The 23,638-nt window shown below is 25.1% G+C and overlaps 2 protein-coding genes across 5 annotated transcripts in view; one reads left to right on the top strand and one right to left on the bottom strand.

Annotated features, from left to right (window-relative positions):
* The window catches only part of LOC122504234 (carotenoid isomerooxygenase), a 179,785-nt gene that overhangs the window by 38,202 nt on the left and 117,945 nt on the right, over positions 1–23,638 (top strand). The gene's annotated exons all lie outside the window — the stretch shown is intronic.
* LOC122504242 (ras-related protein Rap-1) overlaps positions 1–23,638 on the bottom strand; it is a 70,475-nt gene that overhangs the window by 3,639 nt on the left and 43,198 nt on the right. The window contains exon 2 of one of the 2 annotated variants that reach the window (XM_043615231.1): positions 5,227–5,337. In XM_043615231.1, coding sequence (XP_043471166.1) covers positions 5,227–5,318 — 92 coding nt within the window. In that variant the 5' untranslated portion in view covers positions 5,319–5,337. Of the gene's footprint in view, positions 1–26; positions 83–5,226; positions 5,338–23,638 lie in introns of those variants that run through there. The other variant, XM_043615232.1, reaches the window with a different exon arrangement.

Raw genomic sequence — 23,638 nt, 5'->3', positions numbered from 1 at the left:
AATATAAAGTTGAACTTGGTTATTACTGCATAGAAGTCCTGTACAGTTATTTTCATGGCACTGTCGAGGCGTTCCGAGAAATGATGTTCCAAAGTTTGTCGTGGCGTTAGCGCTACCGCCAGTTTCAGTAACTAAACAGTTGTGTATTGACATTTTCGAAATATTTTCTATAAAATAAATCTTTTGGTTTTACAGTTTATAGTTTTTATAATTTTAATTTTGTTCTTTTATTTTACTGTTGACAACTAAATAACAAATTTTTTAAATTATTTAATATTAAAATTTTGATTTAATAATAAAAATTTCTTTTCAATCAAAATTTATTTTTAATGAAAATTCCTTTAGAAAAAAAAAAATTTTTTAAAATTCGCTTCAATTAATTGAGTTAATTAAAATAACTAATTTTTTAAATTCAGAAGACAATTTCTTTTCAAGATTATATACTCTTATTATATGTATAAATATTAATTTAACAAACCTGTTACATACAAAAAGTTAGAATTGGTCCAATAAAGTGAGGTTATGTTTTACATTGATGAATTGACGTTGACATATGTATAGCTCTCCGATCTGAATAACAGAACTGTCTATAATTAATGACAGTAGACAGTAACAATTTATTACTAATTCCTTACGGAAAAAATAGACATAATTCTAGTTACACCCGCGAATTATTTCTTTCAGTGTATACTCTGATGTATTTATGGAAAATGTCTACACAACACTGTTCAGTTGCTGGACTGACGGTAGCGCTAACGCCACGACAAACTTTGAAACATAATTTCACGGAACGCCTAGACAGTACCATGAGAATAACTGGACAGACAGAACTTCTATACAGTAATAATCAATAAGTTCAACTTTAGAGTGTTATGCAGTAGCTGTCCAGTAATTCGCCAGTTGAGCTAGAAAAGATGAAAAAGGGAACTGCTTTACCTGCCGGTAGAGTATGGTTCTTATTTTTCCGGAATCGTCCATCGACTAGAACGGCCGTGATGCGTAAAGCGTGCGTTTAGGTATTTCGTCCCAGTGTGACCCGAGTTCGCTCCCCGAAACCGCTAGATATTTTTCGTTTGAACTGAATTAATTCTTCATATTAGGGTTTACTTATAAGTTTGTAGTGTGATAAAATAATAATATTTATTTCAGTGTTGTGCTTAATTAAAGGAAAAAGTGAATGTTGTTTAATGTAAAAAAATGACATGTGTTCAAGAATCAGTAATTTTTATATTTTTTTTTAATTATGTAGTTATTTAAAAATAATTTTACAGATAATTTATTATAAATCATTTATTATACGGAACAATAGATACACCAACAGTAAAAATATAGTTTCGTAAAATTTTAATTTATTTAATTTGTTGACAAAAAAATTTAACGTTATATTTTCAAATTTGTACGTGTTTAATACGTAACGTCAATATAAAGAAAGTTTTGACATTTCCAAGTGAATTATTTTGTATAGTTTTTCTACAGGACTGATGATCAGAAACTGTAAAATTTGACTGGACAATAACTTGAAGAAATTAGCGTGACATCACTTTATAGTTTTTAGCCAGTTTAACTGTAAAGTGCCTCGAAATTTTCCAGTGGAACTGTCCAGTGCCCTTAAAGATACTATGACAAATTTCTACTAGGGATGTGATATTCTATTTTTTTATTCAATACCAGGGTTGACACACAAATTTACTTTTGTTTTTCCCTGATTTCCAGTCAAAATTTTGACTCAAAAGAAAACAAAAAGAATTTTGAATATGTTTATGAAAAATTTATTTTTAATTATCAATTTTTTTGTGGTGGATAATTTTTTAGTTCTTCAAATATGCATATATATTGGCCCCCCTCCTTCCCATTAAAGCGTTACGTTATTTAAGTACGGCCCCTTAAACTGTAGGCTTAATTTTAAATATTTTGAAAATCAAAATTTGGATTTTCAAAATCAAAATATGTATTTTTTTAGAAACTTCATCGACATGGTACTTGTTTTCTACTAAAATAAGGTCGACGATTTCGAATCTAACATAAAAAATAACGAAAAATAACATTAATAATAAAATTTTAACAAATTAAATTGAGTAAATGTAAGTTAAAGAATTTTTCGACATTTGCTGTTCGGTTTAAGCACTTATTTGATGTCAGATTCGAAATCGTCAACCTTATTTTAGTAGAAAACGAATACCATGGTGGTAGAGTTTATAAAAAGCACCAAATTTTGATTTTTAAAATAAAAAATAACGGAAAATAACATTAATAATAAAATGTTAACTAATTAAATTGAGTGAATGACTTATTTGATGTCAGATTCGATATCTTCAACCTTAGTTTAGTAGAAAACGAATACCATGATGATAGAGTTTATAAAAAGCACCAAATTTTGATTTTCAAAATTCAAATTTTGATTTTGAAAATAACATTTCGAAAGCAAACCTACAGTTTATAAGCAATACTTCATCGACATGGTACTTGTTTTCTACTAAAATAAGGTCAACGATTTCGAATCTGACAACAAAAAGATCGAAAAATAATAATAATAAAATTTTTCTACTTTTCCTGTCGATTTAAGAAACTAATTTTTAAAATTCTATTCTAATTCTTTTATATTTACGATTCTTTTTTTTTTTGCAAAGAAATAAATTTTTGCCAATAATAATAATTGTAAAATTAATTATACTAATATATTTGAGATGACTTTAAAAAAACTGTCAAAAAATTGAAAATATCTAATGTATTTTTGAAAATATCTTCAATGTCAATAGTTTTCTGAAAAACATTTCTGTGGGAATCTGAAATTAAAAATATATTTCTTCTGAGTAATAATTCAAGGTAAAGTTAATTTAAAAAGACATTTGAGATATGTATTATGCAGAGGCTTTTAGGAAATAGCTGACTCCTTAGATTTTATTAGCGCGGTTCTGTAAAAAAACCACTTTAAATTGCATCCATAAAATGGTTCAAACTTTCTTCAAACTTAAGAGGTAATCAGTAATTCTTTTGGATGGATCAAAAAAATTATTTTTAACTTTTTCTTTTCTTTTACATATAAATGAATAAGAAAGAATGTAATTATTGAAATTTATTCTCATTTATATATGTAATTTTAAAACTTTCTCGTAAATCTAAATGATTTTTTTTATATTTTAGAATTCGAAAAATGTTGTATTAGAAAAAGACTATAATTGTTTTATACTTAGTAGAAAATGTATACAATCTAAATTATAAGTTTTCTACTAATTAAAGAGTGGTGCGGATTCGTTCACCATTTAAATAGTAAAAATTTTAGTAATTAAATTTTACTAATTTAGTGGAAATTTCTAATATAATTGTTGAAAATTACTAATTTGATAGTAAAATATCTATTAAATGAAAAAGACAGAATTTTAGATAAAAAATTATTATTTATTTGAATTACAATTTTTTGATAATTCAATAATTATATAATATTATAATAATAATAGTAATATATTATACAGTATATAGTAAACAGTAAATGATGGGAATTGTGAGAAAGTTTCATGCTTTTACTTAATGAAGGTTTTAACTGATTAAATTTCTCATTAACCGGGAAAATTTAGTACATAAACTTGTGCGACGTAAAAGCCAGTAAAAAATTGAATTATTTTCCCCTCCAAAAAAGAAAAAAGTTGCATTAGATTCACATAATGAGAAATCTTCCCTAAAGTGCGCTAAAAATAATCTATAAGTATTAAGAAAAGGGTCGAATGTGTTATATACAAAAAAATAAAAGGCTTATCCTTTCACACCCTTGGCTTTATTTTTCTTCTTTTATCTTTTTTCTTCTAACAAGCGGTAAAAAGAAAAAAAAGAAATGAAAAGAAAATGAAAATGCGCAACTAAAAGAAAAGGAAAAAAAATTAATAATTCAACTTTTATTATAAACAAAAGTATTTTTAAGTGACATTAGTAAATAAATTTAAAATTCTGATAAGTTTTCCAAAGTCTTAAATTCTTAAAGTCGCTGCGGGTTTCTAGGTTACATTTTGCAAAAAAAAAAAAAGAAAAGAAGCTTTATAGAGAGAATATTAGATTTCTGCTTGAATAACTTAATTTCTCATATAAGACGCAGTGCCGAGATTTTATATAATTGAAAATTCTCTTTGTTAATGAAAAATCTCTCTCTGTTTTTCGATGATTATTCAACAAAATTAATTAGCGATTTAATGGTATTATAACATTTTTTGTCTAATTTATTTCATTATAGTTCCTTAATAATTTTATTATATTAATAAATATTTTTTATTAAACAAGTAATTAAATTATTTTTTTTACATTTCAATATTAAATATAATAATAAATATTATTACTTAATAATTATTAATATTATAATATTATTACCAATTATAATTTTATTATTATTTCATTATTATTTCATTATTATTATTATTTTACGATTATTTTTATTATAAATAATAATTGTTAAATACTCTACGCAACATGCGAAATAATTTTTTGATTGTATAATTTTTTTTCTCATTTTTTTTTATTCCTTTTCTAATTCACAGTTTTCTAAGGATATCAAATTGAGACAAAAAACGAATCAAAACGTTGCTTCGCAACAATTTTGATTCGTTTTTTTGTCTCAATTTGATATCCTTAGAAAAACTGTGAAATAATGAAAATTTGAATTTTGAAAATCAAAATTTGGTACTTTTTATAACCTTCACCTTTCGAAATTTTATTTTCAAAATCAAAATCAAAATTTTCAAAATTAAAATTTGGTGCTTTTTATAAACTCCACCATCATGGTATTCGTTTTCTACTAAAATAAGGTTGACAACTTCGAATCTGACATCAAATAAGTTCTTAAACCGAACAGGAAATGTTGAAAAATTCTTTAACTTACATTTACTCAATTTAATTTATTAAAATTTTATTATTAATGTTATTTTCCATTATTTTTGATGTCAGATTCGAAATCGTTGACCTTATTTTAGTAGAAATCAAGTACCATGTCGATTGAGTTTGTAAAAAAAAATACATATTTTGATTTTGAAAATCCAAATTTTGATTTTCAAAATGTTTAAAATTAAGCCTACAATTTAAGGGGCCGTACTTAAATTACGTAACGCTAAGGAGAGGGACCAAGATATCCGTATTTGAAGAATTAAAAAATTATCCAACACAAAAAAATTGTTAATTAAAAATAAATTTTTCATAAAAATATAATATTAAAATATTATTTAAACTATTTTTTTGAAATACACTTACCTAGGAGTTCTGTTTGGCGGATTATCTTGACCGTCTTTAAAAGAAGCTGGTTGCAGACTGAGACGTCGCCTAAATTTAGGGTGACCCTTCATCACCCGTGCGTTTTTTGTCCTGTGAAAAAGAGCAACTCATTTAATACGAATGACCCTCTATTAGATAACAAAAAGTTCCTTTATCATTTGTTGAAAGGAAAGTCTCTTTTTCCCATTTAGAGTCACACAAATATTAATCACCTTAATAGTGCAAATACTTCAAAGTCTTATATAACACAGAGAGAACGAGTTCAAAATACGCAGAAAAAAACTTTTTTTTTCAAATTTATAATAAATTAAATAAACAAGAATTTTTTAATTTACAATTGACTATAGTAATAATTAAACAATAAAAATAAGTCGAAAACTTCTATTAATTTTTAATTTATGAATAAAATAATAGTCCCTAAGCAAAAAAAAAAAGGTCGTAAATAAAGAAAATAAAAATGACGTCATATAGATTCATAAAAATCAATTAATGTGCACGTGTGCAAAAAGCTTTTTGAAATTTATTATATTATTTAATATTCGATAAAAAGTGCAAACAAACAAATATTTGCTCTTGAACAAAATGTAATATAAAAATATATATATAAATTGTATAGAGATATTTTACATAAAAAGGACTCATATTCATTGTCAAAACTAGAGTTTTATATATATGTGTGAAATATCTTTTATCTCTCGATTTTGTCCATATAGGAAAGGATTTGGAGCAGAAAATATCGATAGGAAAATGCTTATTATGGCGGCACGTGACGGGAAAAATACATAAAATTGCCGATATATTTGGCAAAAGTATGAAATAAAGTATTCTGACCTTCCTCAATTTTTAAACTCCTCTAGTGGGTAAATTTGTAGCTTTTTTCTTCTTTTCTTTTTAGTCGTTTGTCAATAACTTTCCCTCGCTTTTGATAATTAAAGTTTGTTATATAAAAATGATGGTATTTAATTATTATTTTTACAGTAAATTTAAATTAGTGTGAGAAAATAGTGATTCAAAAATAAATTAAATGGTCAATTTACACTACTTTAAATTCGCTAATACTAAAAATTAAAAAACTATTCTCAAAAATTATAATCAAATTATTTAAAACGATTCAATTATTTTCAAACAATATTCGAAATTCAATTATTTTCAATAACTAGTATTTTCATAAAATTTCGCAAAAGAATTCAATTATTCATTAATAATAACATTTTTCATAGAAATTCAATTTTTTAAAAAGAATTTGATAAACTTCCAAGCAAGAATTCAATTATTTTCATAAATAATAAAACTCATCGAAGATTTTCAATTATTTTTAATACCTATTTTAAATTAATTAATCGAAAAATTCAATTATTTTCACAAATAAAGTTTTCTACAGGAATTCAATTATTTTCAAAAATAACAAAAAAATTTCACAGAACTTCAATTCTTTATAAACTTTTTAATAAAATTTTTTGCAATAATTCAATTACTTTCATAAAAAATAAAATTCTTCTTAGAAACTCAATTATTTTTGAAAATTTTAATAAAATACTTTTCAACTATTCAATTATTTTCATAAATAACAATATTCACAACAAGAATTCAATTACTTACAAAAATATTAGAATTTTTCACAAGAATTTAATTATTTTCAAATATTTTAATAAAATTGTCCGAAAGAAATCAATTATTTTAAATTAAATTTTATTAGATTTTTTTTGAAATAATTCAATTATTCTTTTAGATTTTAATAAAACTCTTCCCAAGAATTCAATTATTTCGATAAATAACAAAATTATTCTCGAAAATTTAATTATTTTGAGGCATTTTAATAAAATTCTTTGCAAAATTCAATTATTTTCATAAAATACAATATATTCATCAAAAGAATTAAATTATTTTTAAAAGCAATTAATTTCTTCTTGGAAATTCAATTATTTCAACAAATTTTAATAAAATCGTTTGCAAGAATTCAATTATTTTCATATAAATAATAAAATGCTTTTTAGGAATTCAATTATTTTGAAAAAAAATTCAATATAATTTAATAATTCTTTGTAAAATTTAATTACTAATAATAACTTTTCACAATTCAATAATTTTCAATATCTACTATTTTCATGAAATTTTCAAACAGAATTCAATTATTTAAAAAATTTTTTGTAAAAATTTTCGTAAGAATTCAATTCTTTTCATGAATAATAAAAAATTTCTCAGGAATTCAATTATTTAAATTAGAATTTTGCATAAAATTATTCGAAAATGTGAAATAAAAATCCATATTGTGAATATGGAATAAAGTATATATTTTTGATAAAAGAATGATCGTAAAATACTGTCAAAATGAGTAAATGCTGAAGCCAAGATTCTATCTTTTTACTGCTGCCGCTCGAGTGGTTAACTGCGTATATGATGTTGATAAAATAAGGGTTTGTGAAAATGGACAGATGAAATGTTTTCTCATCTCTTTTCTTTTCATCCGAAATAAAGTTTTTCCTGATTTATTTTTAGTTTGAGTGCATGCCAATGTCTTGATGTAAATTTTTGCTCAGGTTTTATTGGAAATTAAAGTGAGATATTTTGTAGTAACGAATTTTTTCCAACGTTCATAAATACTCAATAGAAAATATTATTTAATTCGTTATTTTTTAATAGAAATTTTCGATTCTTTGTGTTTTTGGTTTCTAAATAAAAAGCTGTTTAAAAATACCTATCTTTATTCTAAATTTGTTCTAAATTTATAATTTTGGTGGCACAAAAGTAACACTATTAGAATTTTTCTAAGGATATCAAATTGAGACAAAAAAAAGAATCATTCAATTTTGATTCTTTTTTTTGTCTCAATTTGATATCCTTAGAGAAACTGTGTAATTTTGGGGAATTTGGAAAATAATTTCAAAAATTCAGGTTATAGTTAAACATTTTTCACTTATTTTTTTAGAAAAAAAAATTCTTTCGATTGTTCTATATATTACATAAATTGTAAGAAAAGAAATAAGATTCTCTCACGTTTTTGACTTTTCAATTATTGGAAAACACTTGAAGAAAACGTGATATAGTTTATTATTTCCATTTTTAATAAGATAAATCAATTTTTCTTTTTTTGGTTTTAAATCTGCGTGATTTTTTTTATTGGTAGCATTTAAGAAATGAAGATATTAAAAGTTTATCTCTGGAAAAGTTAAGATTTATTTCTTTTTTTTTTTTATTAGAAGAACCGTTTAAAGCTTCACTTCAATTATTTTTCTTGTTAACCTTTTTCTCTCGTCTATAAAAAGCGTACGTTGAATCGGTTAAGAAAACGAATTTCCTTTTATTGACACTCTGCTTAATAACGAGCGAGGTTAACGTTCTTTACGGTTTTAGCACGATTCAACGGAGAGATTTATATCATGCGAGACCAGAGACAATTTCGAAAAGAATGCGATACGTCATAAATATACTATTATAAGAGAGAGTCTTTCTTTTTTATTTTATGAGAGGGATACTTGATTCACGTTAATAGTAAAAAGTCATGACAAATTTATCGCACTATTTTTATACTGAATTTTACGCTTTTTACACTATTTCACACTATTTTACACTATTTTACAAAACTATTGAATATTTATTAAGTTTATAAGTAATTAAATAGTAAAATAGTAAAAAAAGTACATATTTGGCATTTATGTTTTCAAAAAAAAAAACCTTTGCCCTCGACGGGATTCGAACGCACGACAAATTTACGCTTTTTAATGCTTTAACGACTACGACCAACATTAATAGTACGAATTAAAATCAATTAAAATACAATTATTTAAATATTTTAATAATCGAATATAAAGTATTTAATTACCTATCATTATCTAATTGTAATTTAATAAATTCAAATCTTTATAAATAAATAGCATTTATTTATTTATTTATTATTTAATAACAATTTATACCAATTCGATTCAAGAGTAATATTTCGATTCAGGAGAACAGTGCGATAAAAATAAACTGTATTTTAAAATGAAAAAAAATGCTTCGATTTAAAAATATATATATAAAAATATATTCAATAAGAAAAAGTGAAAAAAAGAATTTAAGTGCAGGTGACGTTAAAATTTTCAGTAAAACAGAGCCGGGAAGATCTGCATTCAACATCAGATTGAAATACAAGAGATCGAAAAATCTTCATCCGGAAATGTAAATTAAATTGGTACGCGAGAAAATCTATTAAGTTTCAATGAAGATCGACCTTTTCTTAATGCATCGCGAGATAGAAGAATGAAAAAAGCAAAGAAAAAAAAGAGAATAGCGAACGGCATACAAAAAAAATTAAGGAATAAAAGGAGAAAAAAAATTAAGGAATGAAAGGAAAAAAAAACTTATGGATTGAAAGGAAAAAATATTTTTTTAAAAAGGAAAGAAGAAAAAAAATTTCAATATTCTTTATTATTGAATCTAATCAAGTTTTTTTTTTTGATCAGAAAAGTGTATTAAACATCTAGAGAATTCAATATAGATGATATTTTAAAGGGAAAAAAATTGGTCCTCTGAAATTGTAAATTATTGCAAGATTTATATTTTTCCAGAGGGGGTGAGGATTATTTTATTGTTAATTAATTATTTAACACGTTTTTGTCTGTAAGCAGTCTTCTACGTTATTAATTATAAGCGATATTTCAAAAAAAAATAAGGAATAGGGTTTATAAAGTTTTTAACGTTTTACAAACTAGAAACTTTTATCCATAGGAGAAATTATGTTTACTCGGCTTTCCAAGCAAGTAGTAAAGAATATAAATTTATAAAATATGCTGTAGACTTTTTAAAACAAAAGATTTCAATATGTGGCTCAATATGTGGCTTTTTGCAATTTCTATTCGATATATCAATTTCCCAAAGTAAACATTAAAGTATTAGTTATGTAAAATAAAAAATTTGGTAGAGATTATAATGCTATTGTTTTTAAATTGCTGATTTACAATTTTGTTTACAAATTTTACAAAATATTCTACGTGTTTTCATAAAATTTCTCAAAGGAATTCATTATATGTTTTTTACTTTTGAAGAAATTTGTAAATAAATGTAATATAACATTTTTTTGAGTATCTAATAATTTTTGGAGTGAATCAAAATATTCTGCAGGGTCAGGGAAAAGTCAGGGAAAAATAAAATAAAATTTTTGTGGCATACCTGATGAATATAATATTCCATTTATTTTAAAGAAAGTCTTTTTGTACAAAAAAAAAACCAAATTTTGGGTCTTGTATGTGAAAAGACTAGAGAAGTTGAAAATTTTCGAAAATGGAAAATATTAATTACACAACTTGAGGATGTTGGAGAAATTCACATTTTTCTCGTTTATGTAACCCAATTTTTAACTAAAGAGTAAAGAAATTAAATCCATGAATATAGAAAGTTCATTACTTGTAAAAATAACTACATTAATTTTTATGTCCCTCATGAACTTTAAATGCAATTTCGAAGTTTAAAACTTTGAGAATTGATTGACTTGATTAGCATACTTTGAATATTTCCAGTCACGTTAGCATCTCTTATGCTTTGAATAATTAAAAGTAAAATTATTTTCTTCCATCCAATTTAATTTTTAGAAAAATGTATTAACACTAAACTCCATGGGTCAAAATTTCCACGACTTTTTACAATCATTCTTCATTATTTACAAATTAAAAATAAATCTTTTTCTCCCTAAAATAATTTTACAAAAAATATACTCTCCAGATTCCAATTGGGAAAAATGTTTATTAATTTGAATTAATGACTGCATTTTTTTAATTTTGACTGAATTAGTAAATTTTACTAATAAATTAGTAGAAAATGCTATTTCTTAGCACTAATTCAGTTAAAATTAAAAAAAGGCAAAAATAAACATTTTTACTAAATTAAAATTTAGAGAGTAGAAAAATATTTTCTAAAAAACCTCCCCAATAATGAATAATTAATATCTACACGATTAAATATACAAAATTATTGTCTCTAATGCGAATATATAGAAATTATCAACATTTGAGATGCATCAGGAAATTGACGTATATTTCATATTCAAATCCTTTCGTCAAGTTGATCAACGATTCAAATGTATAATTTCAGTCGTCAGAGACAAAAGCTTTCAAGTCTTTACTGTTCATTTTAATATCAAATGTTTATTATAATTTTATATTATTATTATTATTATTATTAAAAATATTTAATTATGTTAATAATAAATTATAATCATAATATTAATATTCTACCCATATATTGATTACATAAAAAAGTTTAAAAACTTACAAGAGTACAAGAACTGAATACTACATGGTGCTACATGGTTTTTGTTTTTCCTCATTTTGTTTGATATACGGTAGGCGGGAAATTTCATTTTCAAACAAATAACTATTGTACTAGATTTAAACACAATATACTTCATCAGTCATCCTCCAGAGAATATTATTGACGCACATAAATCGTTCTTTTCAACTTCAATTACCCATGGGTATAAAAGTGTTTCTCAAAAGTTTATTTTTAAAGTAGTTTTCTCATTTTTATTATAAAGAAAAATCGCATTATCGGCAATTTTAAAAATAGAAAATCAAACTTTAAGATTATTTTTGATAAATTATGACCTTTATATCAGGGATTATAGTTTTTCTCCCCTTTCCAATCTAATTCTCATTTTTTTCTTCCCCCCTCTTCTTCTAAATTTTATCAATCCTACGATACAGAAAATAGTCTTATTATATTTTCTCCCTAGAAAAAAATCTTCTTTGTCCCTTTTTTAAGTTTATCCTATACTTTAATATTTTTATATTCTTATTAATTTATTAATTTAATATTGGTAAAAATAAATTTGGAAATTATGAAAATTCATTAAAATTTATATATTCTTTTTGGTAGTCAATTTTCTAAAAAAAAGAAATTAAATTCTTTGTTGAAATTTAAAAAAAAATAATTGTTTTTTGTTTATGAACCGTACGAGCAGTAAGAAAGTTTATTTTTTTCGACTACTTGATTGATAGTTTGATTGATTGATATGCGTTAAATGATTGTAGTGCGACGATAAAAACAGACATGTTGATCATTTTCAAACGTAATTGAATTTTTAATTGGTTCACTCGGAATGATTGTTGGTCCATTGTGCTCGGAGTTTTAATTTTCTTCAATTTTTATTATTTATTCTTTTTTTTCTTTTTGAAAAAGAGTGGAGCTTTACCAAGAACAATTAGTCATATTTTACTAATGAAAAATAGGAAAAGTTCTTGAAAATTACTAACAATTAGTAAAATTTTACTAATTCATATAGATGAGAGAGTCTATAGTTGTTTGATAAAAGGACTCAAGTATGTAGTGTGTCTATAATACAGGTAGTCGAGAAACGATTATGTGCAGCATCTCGAGACTAATTCTCTCTGAAACGATCTACACCACAATATTATGACATTATGATACACGCGTCCTCACATATTATTATGTACATACAATTTGTTGGAAACATCTGCTGTCAGCATGTTTCAATCAATATATAAACGCAAAATACCTATAAATTTTCAAAGAATTCAATTCTTACGAAGATTTTTACGAAAAATTTTTAAAATAATTGAATTCTGTTTGGAAATTTTATGAAAATAGTAGATATTGAAAATCATTGATCATTGCGAAAAGTTTTTAAAGATGATTGAATTTTACGAAGAATTCTATTAAAAAATTTGCCAATATTTGAATGTCTGTGGGAAATTTTATTAAATTTTTTTGAAAATAATTGAATTCCAAAATAGCCTTTTATTATTTATGAAAATAATTGAATTCTTGCGAACGATTTTATCAGAATTTTTTAAAATAATTGAATTTCCAAGAATTCCAAGAATTGTTAATAATTGAATTCTTGTGATGAATATTGTTATTTATGAAAACAATTGAATTTTGCAAAGAATTTTATTAAAATTCCTAAAAATAATTGAATTTTCGAGAATAATTTTGTTATTTACCTTTATTAATTGAATTCTTTCTAATAGAATTATTTATGTAAATAACTGAATTCTTGGGAAGAATTTTATTAAAATCTAAAAGAATAATTGAATTATTTCAAAAAAAAATTTAATTAAAATTGTACTTAAAATAATTGATTTCTTTCGAACAATTTTATTAAAATATTTGAAAATAATTGAATTCCTGTGAAAAATTCTAATATTTTTATAAATAATTAAATTCTTCCAAAGAATTTAAAAGAAAACATTTTTCTAAATAATTGAATTCTTCCAAAGAATTTAAAAAAAACCTTTTTTTAAATAATTGATTTTTTTGAGGAATTGAAATTCAATTGTTAGAATATACATTTTTGAGAAACTCCTGTAAAATTGTATCAAAAATAATTGAAATCCTGTGATGAATTTTATTATTTATGAAAATAATTAAATAGTTGCGAACGATTTTATTAGAATTTTTTAAAATAATTGAATTTTCAAGAAAAAATTTATTAATTTAAAAATAATTGAATTCTTGTGATGAATATTGGTATTTATAAAAAAATATTGAATTTTGCAAAAGAATTTTATTAAAATGACTCAAAATAATTGAATTTTCGAGAATAATTTTGTTATTTATCTTTAATAATTGAATTTTTTTGAAGAATTATTTATGTAAAGAAGAATTTTATTAAAATTTAAAAGAATAATTGAATATTATTTCAAAAAAAATTTAATTAATCTGTATTTAAAATAATTGATTTCTTTCGAAGAATTTTATTAAAATATTTGAAAGTAATTGAATTTTTGTGGAAAATTCTAATATTTTTGTAAATAATTGAATTCTTCCAAAGAATTCTAAAAAACATGTTTTTTAAATAATCGATTTTTTCGAGGAATTGTAATTAAATTTTGAAGAATAATTACATTTTTTAAGCAACAATTCCTGTAAAATTTTATTAAAAATAATTGAAATCCTGCGATGAATTTTATTATTTATGAAAATAATTGAATAATTGGTAAGAATTTTATTTAATTCTTTTTAAATAATTGAATTCTCGCGTAAATAATTTTATTATTTTATAATTGACCCTATAGGGTCAATTAAAAGCATTATATATAATGCTTTTAATATTCAATTATTATCTCAAATTTTTACTAAAATTCATTTTTAAACGAGTTTTAAAACAATTTTTATTAGAACATTTTAAGAGAATTCAATTATTTAATATACAAAAATGAAAAAATTATTGAATAAAATGAATGTTTCTTAAATTCCGGAATTTGGTTAAAATTGTGTTAAAAATAATCGAAATTCTAATGATGAGTTTTATTATTCATGGAAATATTTGAATCTCTGTAAAAAATTTTATTATTTATTTAAATAATCGAATTATTGCAAAGAAATTTATAAAAAAAATTTGTAAATAGTTGAATTTCTGTGAAATTTTTATTATTTATGAAAATATTTGAATTCTATTATTTTTAAAGATAATTGAAATATTTTGACGAGAATTTTTAAAAATTTTTGAACAGAATTGAATTTTTGCAAACATTTGTAACTTCTCTAAAATTCAATTTTTTAGTGTTTTTAACTTAAATTTTTCTATAAATACATGATTTTTAATAATTAATTAAATATATATTAAAAAATTATATAAAACTAATTATGAATCCTGAAAATTTTATTTTTTCTAGTACTTTAATAAAAATCCCTGACCAATTCTTTTTTCCCTGACTTTTCCTTGAATTCCCTGTTTATCATCGAAGTTGTATTTATAGTTTTTGGAAAAGATTTCAATTTTCAATTTTGATTTTCGAAAAGAAATTTTCGAAAGTGGAAACATTAGATGTAAAAAAATGTGAAGAGAAGTTTTGTAATTTAGTTGAACTTCCTCTAGACATTTCTAGTTGATTAAAGAATTTGCTGTAAATGCTTTTTCCATCTAACTTGATAAATATTCAGTTAAATGGGGATACAAAATTTGAGATGAAATGCAGGAAGCGAAGACAAGGGTGTCATTGAAGATAACGAGTTCCTATTACTCAGGGTCAGAGAGACAGAATCTCTGTCCGTTGCGGGAGTTATCTTCATTGATCTGAGGGTAGAAGAGAGTTATAGTGGATTCATTGGATAAAGGGCAAGATGAGACAAAACCACAGCAAAGAAAATTACCACAGCTCAAACTATGCAATAAGAGTTTTCTTTGACAAAGTACTTTCAACAAGAATTCGTTTTACGAAAAATTATCATTTTTATTCTCTATTTTATTTATTAATAACAAAAAATTTAGTTTTATTTCGGTTTTAAAATTTTTCTGGTTATATTGATTCAACTAATTGTTTGAAATTTTACTTTTCAAGTTGTACAGGAAAAAGTCTGTAGACAATTTTAAAAAATGCATATTTTCCTACCCGCAGGGACTCTCTCTCTTTTCCTTAGTTTCAGTTTTCTCAATTTTCAAGTCGTGTGGTTATGAATAAAGAACTATAGAAGTAGGAACAATGGTTTTGGCGAGTATAAAAAATTCGGTCAAGTCCATACGTCCTTTGTATCCTTAATCTTAACTTAAGGATATTTCGAGTTAAAGTATATAAAAATTTCATTAAGAAAAGTGCTGTTTAAAATTCCTCTTTTTTTTATTGAAAATCGCATATATACTTGAGATTGGAATTTTTTCGAAAATTTTATTTCTAAACAGAAAAGGAAAAAAATAATATATAGTAGTAATAATAATACAATTAAAAATAGTAATTGCAGAAGAAACGTGAGAGAATTATATTGATTTTCTATAGTTTCATCAGTTTAATCAAGTGTAGCATAATATCCAAAAGGTGTTTCTCGTGAAAGCTTCGTATATAAGGACCCTAAAGTTTTGAACGTTCATTTGAACGAAATTTTTTTTTCTTCATTTAACAAATTTTTCTCAATAATCCTGTTTAGAATAGTAAATAAAACAAATATCAATCAAAAAATTCCAAAAATATTAATATTAAGGGTGAAAAACCACCCTTAATCAAATAACCCATATATGCATAATAATAAATTGCACAATATCACTACTATGCGTTCGGATATTTTTCTAACAACAATTCCAAAAATTCTCTAAAAATATACCAATCAATTTCCAAGAAGTTAGAATGCTCGCTCGGACCCCCAAAACCCACCCCTAATTTAACATACTTAAAAATAATATATAAAAGCCCAAAAGCGAGAGAATGCGTTCGTCTTTCTTTCTGAAAATAATTTTAAAAATTCCCTAAAAATATACCAAGCAATTTCCAAAAGGTTAGAATGCTCGCTCGGACCCCCAAAACCCACCCCTAATTTAAAATACTTAAAAAAAATACATAAAAGTGCAAAAGCGAGAGAATGCGTTCGTCTCTCTTTCTGAAAATAATTCTAAAAATTCCCTAAAAATATACCAAGCAATTTCCAAAAGGTTAGAATGCTCGCTCGAACCCCCAAAACCCACCCCTAATTTAAAATACTTAAAAAAAATACATAAAAGTGCAAAAGCGAGAGAATGCGTTCGTCTTTCTTTCTGAAAATATTTTTTAAAATTCCCTAAAAATATACCAAGCAATTTCCAAAAGGTAAGAATGCTCGCTCGAACCCCCAAAACCCACCCCTAATTTAAAATACTTAAAAAAATACATAAAAGTGCAAAAGCGAGAGAATGCGTTCGTCTTTCTTTATGAAAATATTTTTAAAAATTCCCTAAAAATATACCAAGCAATTTCCAAAAGGTTAGAATGCTCGCTCGAACCCCCAAAAATCACCCCTAATTTAAAACAATTAAAAATAATATATAAAAGTCCAAAATCGAGAGAATGCGTTCGTCTTTCTTTCTGAAAATATTTTTTAAAATTCCCTAAAAATATACCAAGCAATTTCCAAAAGGTTAGAATGCTCGCTCGGACCCCCAAAACCCACCCCTAATTTAAAACAATTAAAAATAATATATAAAAGTCCAAAATCGAGCGAATGCGTTCGTCTTTCTTTCTGAAAATAATTTTAAAAATTCCCTAAAAATATACCAAGCAATTTCCAAAAGGTAAGAATGCTCGCTCGGACCCCCAAAACCCACCCCTAATTTAACATACTTAAAAATAATATATAAAAGCCCAAAAGCGAGAGAATGCGTTCGTCTTTCTTTCTGAAAATAATTTTAAAAATTCCCTAAAAATATACCAAGCAATTTCCAAAAGGTAAGAATGCTCGCTCGGACCCCCAAAACCCACCCCTAATTTAACATACTTAAAAATAATATATAAAAGCCCAAAAGCGAGAGAATGCGTTCGTCTCTCTTTCTGAAAATAATTCTAAAAATTCCCTAAAAATATACCAAGCAATTTCCAAAAGGTAAGAATGCTCGCTCGAACCCCCAAAACCCACCCCTAATTTAAAATACTTAAAAAAATACATAAAAGTGCAAAAGCGAGAGAATGCGTTCGTCTTTCTTTATGAAAATATTTTTAAAAATTCCCTAAAAATATACCAAGCAATTTCCAAAAGGTTAGAATGCTCGCTCGAACCCCCAAAAATCACCCCTAATTTAAAACAATTAAAAATAATATATAAAAGTCCAAAATCGAGAGAATGCGTTCGTCTTTCTTTCTGAAAATATTTTTTTAAATTCCCTAAAAATATACCAAGCAATTTCCAAAAGGTTAGAATGCTCGCTCGGACCCCCAAAACCCACCCCTAATTTAAAACAATTAAAAATAATATATAAAAGTCCAAAATCGAGAGAATGCGTTCGTCTTTCTTTCTGAAAATAATTTTAAAAATTCCCTAAAAATATACCAAGCAATTTCCAAAAGGTAAGAATGCTCGCTCGGACCCCCAAAACCCACCCCTAATTTAACATACTTAAAAATAATATATAAAAGCCCAAAAGCGAGAGAATGCGTTCGTCTTTCTTTCTGAAAATAATTTTAAAAATTCCCTAAAAATATACCAAGCAATTTCCAAAAGGTAAGAATGCTCGCTCGGACCCCCAAAACCCACCCCTAATTAAAAACAATTAAAAATAATATATAAAAGCCCAAAAGCGAGAGAATGCGTTCGGCTTTTGATCTCAAAATATTTTTAGAAATTCCCTAAAAATGTACCAAGCAATTTCCAAAAGGTTAGAATGCTCGCTCGAACCCCCAAAACTCACCCCTAATTAAAAACAATTAAAAATAATATATAAAAGTCCAAAATCGAGAGAATGCGTTCGTCTTCCTTTCTGAAAATAATTTTAAAAATTCCCTAAAAATATACCAAGCAATTTCCAAAAGGTAAGAATGCTCGCTCAAACCCCCAAAACCCACCCCTAATTTAAAATACTTAAAAAAATACATAAAAGTGCAAAAGCGAGAGAATGCGTTCGTCTTTCTTTCTGAAAATAATTTTAAAAATTCCCTAAAAATATACCAAGCAATTTTCAAAAGGTAAGAATGCTCGCTCGGACCCCCAAAACCCACCCCTAATTTAACATACTTAAAAATAATATATAAAAGCCCAAAAGCGAGAGAATGCGTTCGTCTCTCTTTCTGAAAATAATTCTAAAAATTCCCTAAAAATATACCAAGCAATTTCCAAAAGGTTAGAATGCTCGCTCGAACCCCCAAAACCCACCCCTAATTTAAAATACTTAAAAAAAATACATAAAAGTGCAAAAGCGAGAGAATGCGTTCGTCTTTCTTTCTGAAAATAATTTTAAAAATTCCCTAAAAATATACCAAGCAATTTCCAAAAGGTAAGAATGCTCGCTCAAACCCCCAAAACCCACCCCTAATTTAAAATACTTAAAAAAAATACATAAAAGTGCAAAAGCGAGAGAATGCGTTCGTCTTTCTTTCTGAAAATAATTTTAAAAATTCCCTAAAAATATACCAAGCAATTTTCAAAAGGTAAGAATGCTCGCTCGGACCCCCAAAACCCACCCCTAATTTAACATACTTAAAAATAATATATAAAAGCCCAAAAGCGAGAGAATGCGTTCATCTTTCTTTCTGAAAATAATTTTAAAAATTCCCTAAAAATATACCAAGCAATTTCCAAAAGGTTAGAATGCTCGCCCGAACCCCCAAAACCGACCCCTAATTTAAAATACTTAAAAATATTGTGTAATTGTCCAAAATTGAGAGAATGCGTTCGTCTTTCTTTCTGAAAATATTTCTAAAAATTCCCTAAAAATATACCAAGCAATTTCCAAAAGGTTAGAATTGTTATTTTTGAAAGTTTATTCTTGAAATCTAATTTTAAATAAATATTTCAAAATTAATTAAATTTTAAATAATTTGCGTTTACAGTTATCATAAGTACAGATGATTTTTAAAAGATTTTAATTTGAAATTTTGTAAAATTTCATTTATGAATGAATTTAATTAGAAATTGTCTTAAAGAACGTGGATTTTTGAGAAATTTTAATTACCTATTCCAACTCTTCTGAAATTAATTAAATTTTTTAATATATATTTTTAATTGATTATTAATAATAATGGATTTATAGAAGAATTTTAATAAAAAACACTGATAGAAATTGAATTTTAAAGTAATTACAAATGATTGCAGAAATTCATTTATTTTTAAAAGTAATGAAATTCTTCTGAGAAATTCAATTATTTCCAAAAATTGTATTAAAATTCATGGCAAAATTTTAATTATTTTCAAAAACTTCTATTAATTCAATGGTTTTTAACAAATCTACTACTTTAATAAAATTTTCTAAAAGAATTTAATTATTTAGAAAAAATTTTAATAAACATTTAACATTTCATTATTTTCATAAATAATAAAACTCATCGCAGACTTTGAATTATTTTTAATACAATTTTAACAGAATTCGTCGAGAAATGAAATTATTCTTAAAAATTTGATTAAAATTCCTCAAAGAAATTCAATTATTTTAAAAACCTTTATGCTACAATTCATTTATTACAATTTAAGTATTTTTTTCTATATAAAGTTTTAATTAAATTGATTCAAAAAATTTAATTATTTTCAAAAATTTTAATTAAATTCTTTGTAATAATTAAATTTTTTTTCAAAATAATTTTAATAAAATTCTTCATAGAAATTTTAATAATTGAAAAAAATTTGTGAAAATTAAATTCTTTTTAATGTCTAGGGGAATGTAGTCAAGGTTGGTCTACTTTCTAGGTAGGCCATCGCGATTTTTTGGACAAGTTCACTAGCGCCACCTACGCGCATGCTTGTCGAAGCTTGTCTTAGTAAAACCTAACTTTTTGTTCAATTACATTTTCGGAGAATCGAAAATTGTGTTTTCTGTGACGTCGGTACAAAAAAAGCTCAAAAAAAGTTTTGTGCATAATGTGAAAAACCATTAATAAAAGATAAAAAACAAATTGAATCGTCAAGGCAAGTATGCAGAAAATTTGTGGGACTCATGGTTGAAAGGAAAACAAAGTAAAAAATCGAATCCCGAAACGTATTTCTTTATGGTTACAACAATTCGGTAATGTTACTTACTGTCAAGGTCGGCCACTATGTGTTTAAAATGCGCAAAGATGACGACGAGCTACTTCATTTGCAAAAACTGCAATTCTGTATAACTCATAATATAATTGATCATCTTATTAATATTTTTATTTAATTTTATTAATATTATAGTGCAAAATTTTTTTTATTTATATTTATTTTTTTATATTGTTTATTTGTATTATTTTGTTATTTCATTAAGTTACAAACTGTAAACAATAAAGAATCAATTTTCCGTAACTCCAAACATGTTATTTTATTTTTTAAAGATTAATGCCCTTTGAATTTTAAACATGGCCGACCTTGACTGTAATGGCCAACCTGGACTACAAATTTTTTTTTTTTAAATCTTTATAACTTTTTCATTTTTAAACCTGTCAATTTACTTTGTACAGAAAAAATGTTCCTATTAAACAGGACTTTCCAACCATATACTTCAATTGTCCAAATTCTTTTTTAAAAAAAAGTTATAAACAAAAGTCAAAAAGGTGGCCGACCTAGACTATGTTCCCCTACTATTTCAATAAAATTTTATAAAAGAATTCAATTATTTGAAAAGACATTTTAATAAAATTCATTTGAAGAATCCAATTATTTTCAAAAATTAATAAGATTCTCCGCAGAAATTTATTTTGTGTTCAACAATTTACAAAAATTCTCGTCAAAATTTCAATAATCTTTATAAATTTTTCTCTAAAATTTAATTATTTTCTAAAATTTTATTAAAATTCTTTTCAAAATTTCAATTATTTTCGAAAACTCTTATAAAATTCCTTGTGTACTTCACAATGTTTTAAATTTAAATTTTTTATAAAAATTGTTTTCAGCATTTGTATAGTAGGGTAGAGTGGGGTAAAAAAGCCATGGTGTAAAAAAGCCATTTGAGTTTTATTTAAAAACTATTAAGCCGATTTATCAGCTGTTTAGAATATAAATACTATTAGGTAATACGCAACTTTTGAATCTAGTTTGAATGTTGTACCTAGATTAATATTGTTTTTATTGTAATTTTAATTTTTTGTTGCTTTTTTGAAAACATTTTGGTGAACTTTTCAAGCATATTACAATCTGATTAAGTGAACGAATAATAAAAATAAATGTTTGTACATAAGGAGAAAAGTATACCGAAAACGTATACAATGTTAATTTTTGGAAATTGAACTGAATTAACAATTTATTTTTGCTTTTTTAATAACTGGTCTTGGGTGTAAAAAAGCCAGGGCAAAAAATCCATTGAATATTTTGTGAAATTCACTTGTTTTCTATTTAAACTAACCTTCTTATTTTACAAAATTTCTCGTGTTTATTTAATAAAATTAATTAAATACGACGAAAAAGTAGTTCAAAGTGCATTAAAAAAATAAACAATGAATAAACGGTTGCAACGAAATATGTTATCTGTGGTGAAACTTAAAGAGAACTTCTAAAAAAGGTACGAAAAATTGGCAGTGCAAATCGAAAACAGGTAAACTCAATATAATTTTCAATTTTGCTTGCTAAAAACTCTTTCATAATTATTAAAATATTTTTCAAATAAGACTATTTGTCATATAAATAAAGGAAAACTATAAAAATACCTAAATTGATAACATGTTTTGCTAAAATCGTAGGGTGGCTTTTTCACCCCACCAGGTGGTGCAAAAAAGCCACTTGCAGTGCTTCCGTAAAACTCTTATAACTTAGTCCTTTCATGAGATAAAAAATATTTCCGTCAAGAATTTTCAAGCTTAATAACTAAACTTTCAATAACAATTGGAAATTTGAGAAAAAAAATTTAAATACAGATTTTACAGCATCAAAAGTAAAAATGTGGCTTTTTTACCCCACTCTACCCTAATCAAATATTTTCAAAATTTTATAAAAACTTAATTAGTTTTTTAAATTCCTAATTTTTTTTAAATAATTATTTTCAAATATTTTAATGAATTTTCTGACAATTATTTAAATTTTTTTAATCATATAATACAGATTTAAAAATTCTTCAATAATTGTTTTAAAATATTTTTAAAAATATAAAAATTTAAGAAGATATAAACATTTTATTAAAGCGAGTTGGTACTGAGACAATTCAGCGACTTTAAAAACGCGAAGCTGAGCCAAGCTGTGCCGAACGTACTCAAGTTATATTGTGTCCTGTTTCGAGTATATTCGTCAAAGCTCGACTTCTGTCGGCTTCAAAGCCTCGACACTTTCACATATACCGCGAAGTGAAAGGAGAATCGTCAGCGCTTTCAACAATCAACGTGTGCCGCATGGTGGGGGAAGGCTACATTCTCTCGATTCCTTCACGCGGGACTTTCTTGAGCATCGTGCCTCTCGAAGACTCGACAAAATCAAGTCTCCCCACTCCGCTCTGTAACCAGCTGTTCTGGCAGACAACGGAGGCAAACGGCTCCCACTCTCGCGGTAGAATTTCTCCTTCCAACATGCTTACTGCTTACTCCCACAATCATATGCCAGACTTTCGCTCTTGTCCGTGAGCCTCTTTTTCGCTTTTCTTTAAGCACTAGCAGAGATGCTATTCGGCGAAGGAAATCGTGTTTACTTATTCCAAACTTATTTCTTTTTGAAAAAAATAATACTTTGTAATAAACATTGTAATTGTCTAATATTAATCATGATAGTTTTTTTCATTTCTTTCAATAAAAAATTTAAGTTTTGTTAAAAAGTAGGTATTGTAACAAAAAAATTGAAATTATGAAGATTGTTCTATATTTTCATTAAAATTGTGAATTAAAAAATGAGTCGCCGGAAAGTAAAACCACACAAAAAATTTCCACAGACGTTTCAGTTGGCCTCTGATGGTTGAGGTTGACAAATCGATTATCAGAAAAAATAATTTTTGAAATCGCTTCCTTATTGGAAATTGGATTCCACATAATTTTTCTTCCATAAAAAAATTGATAACTTACCATTTTCAAGAAAAATGAAAAAAATGGATTTTTTCAAAACACATTTTTAATTGAATTTTTGACTTCAACTCGCT

This window comes from Leptopilina heterotoma, unplaced genomic scaffold (assembly GCF_015476425.1).
Source record: "Leptopilina heterotoma isolate Lh14 unplaced genomic scaffold, ASM1547642v1 Lhet_286, whole genome shotgun sequence".
In the NCBI taxonomy this organism is placed as follows: Eukaryota; Metazoa; Arthropoda; class Insecta; order Hymenoptera; family Figitidae; genus Leptopilina; species Leptopilina heterotoma.
This window is presented reverse-complemented; position numbering and strand designations above follow the sequence as displayed.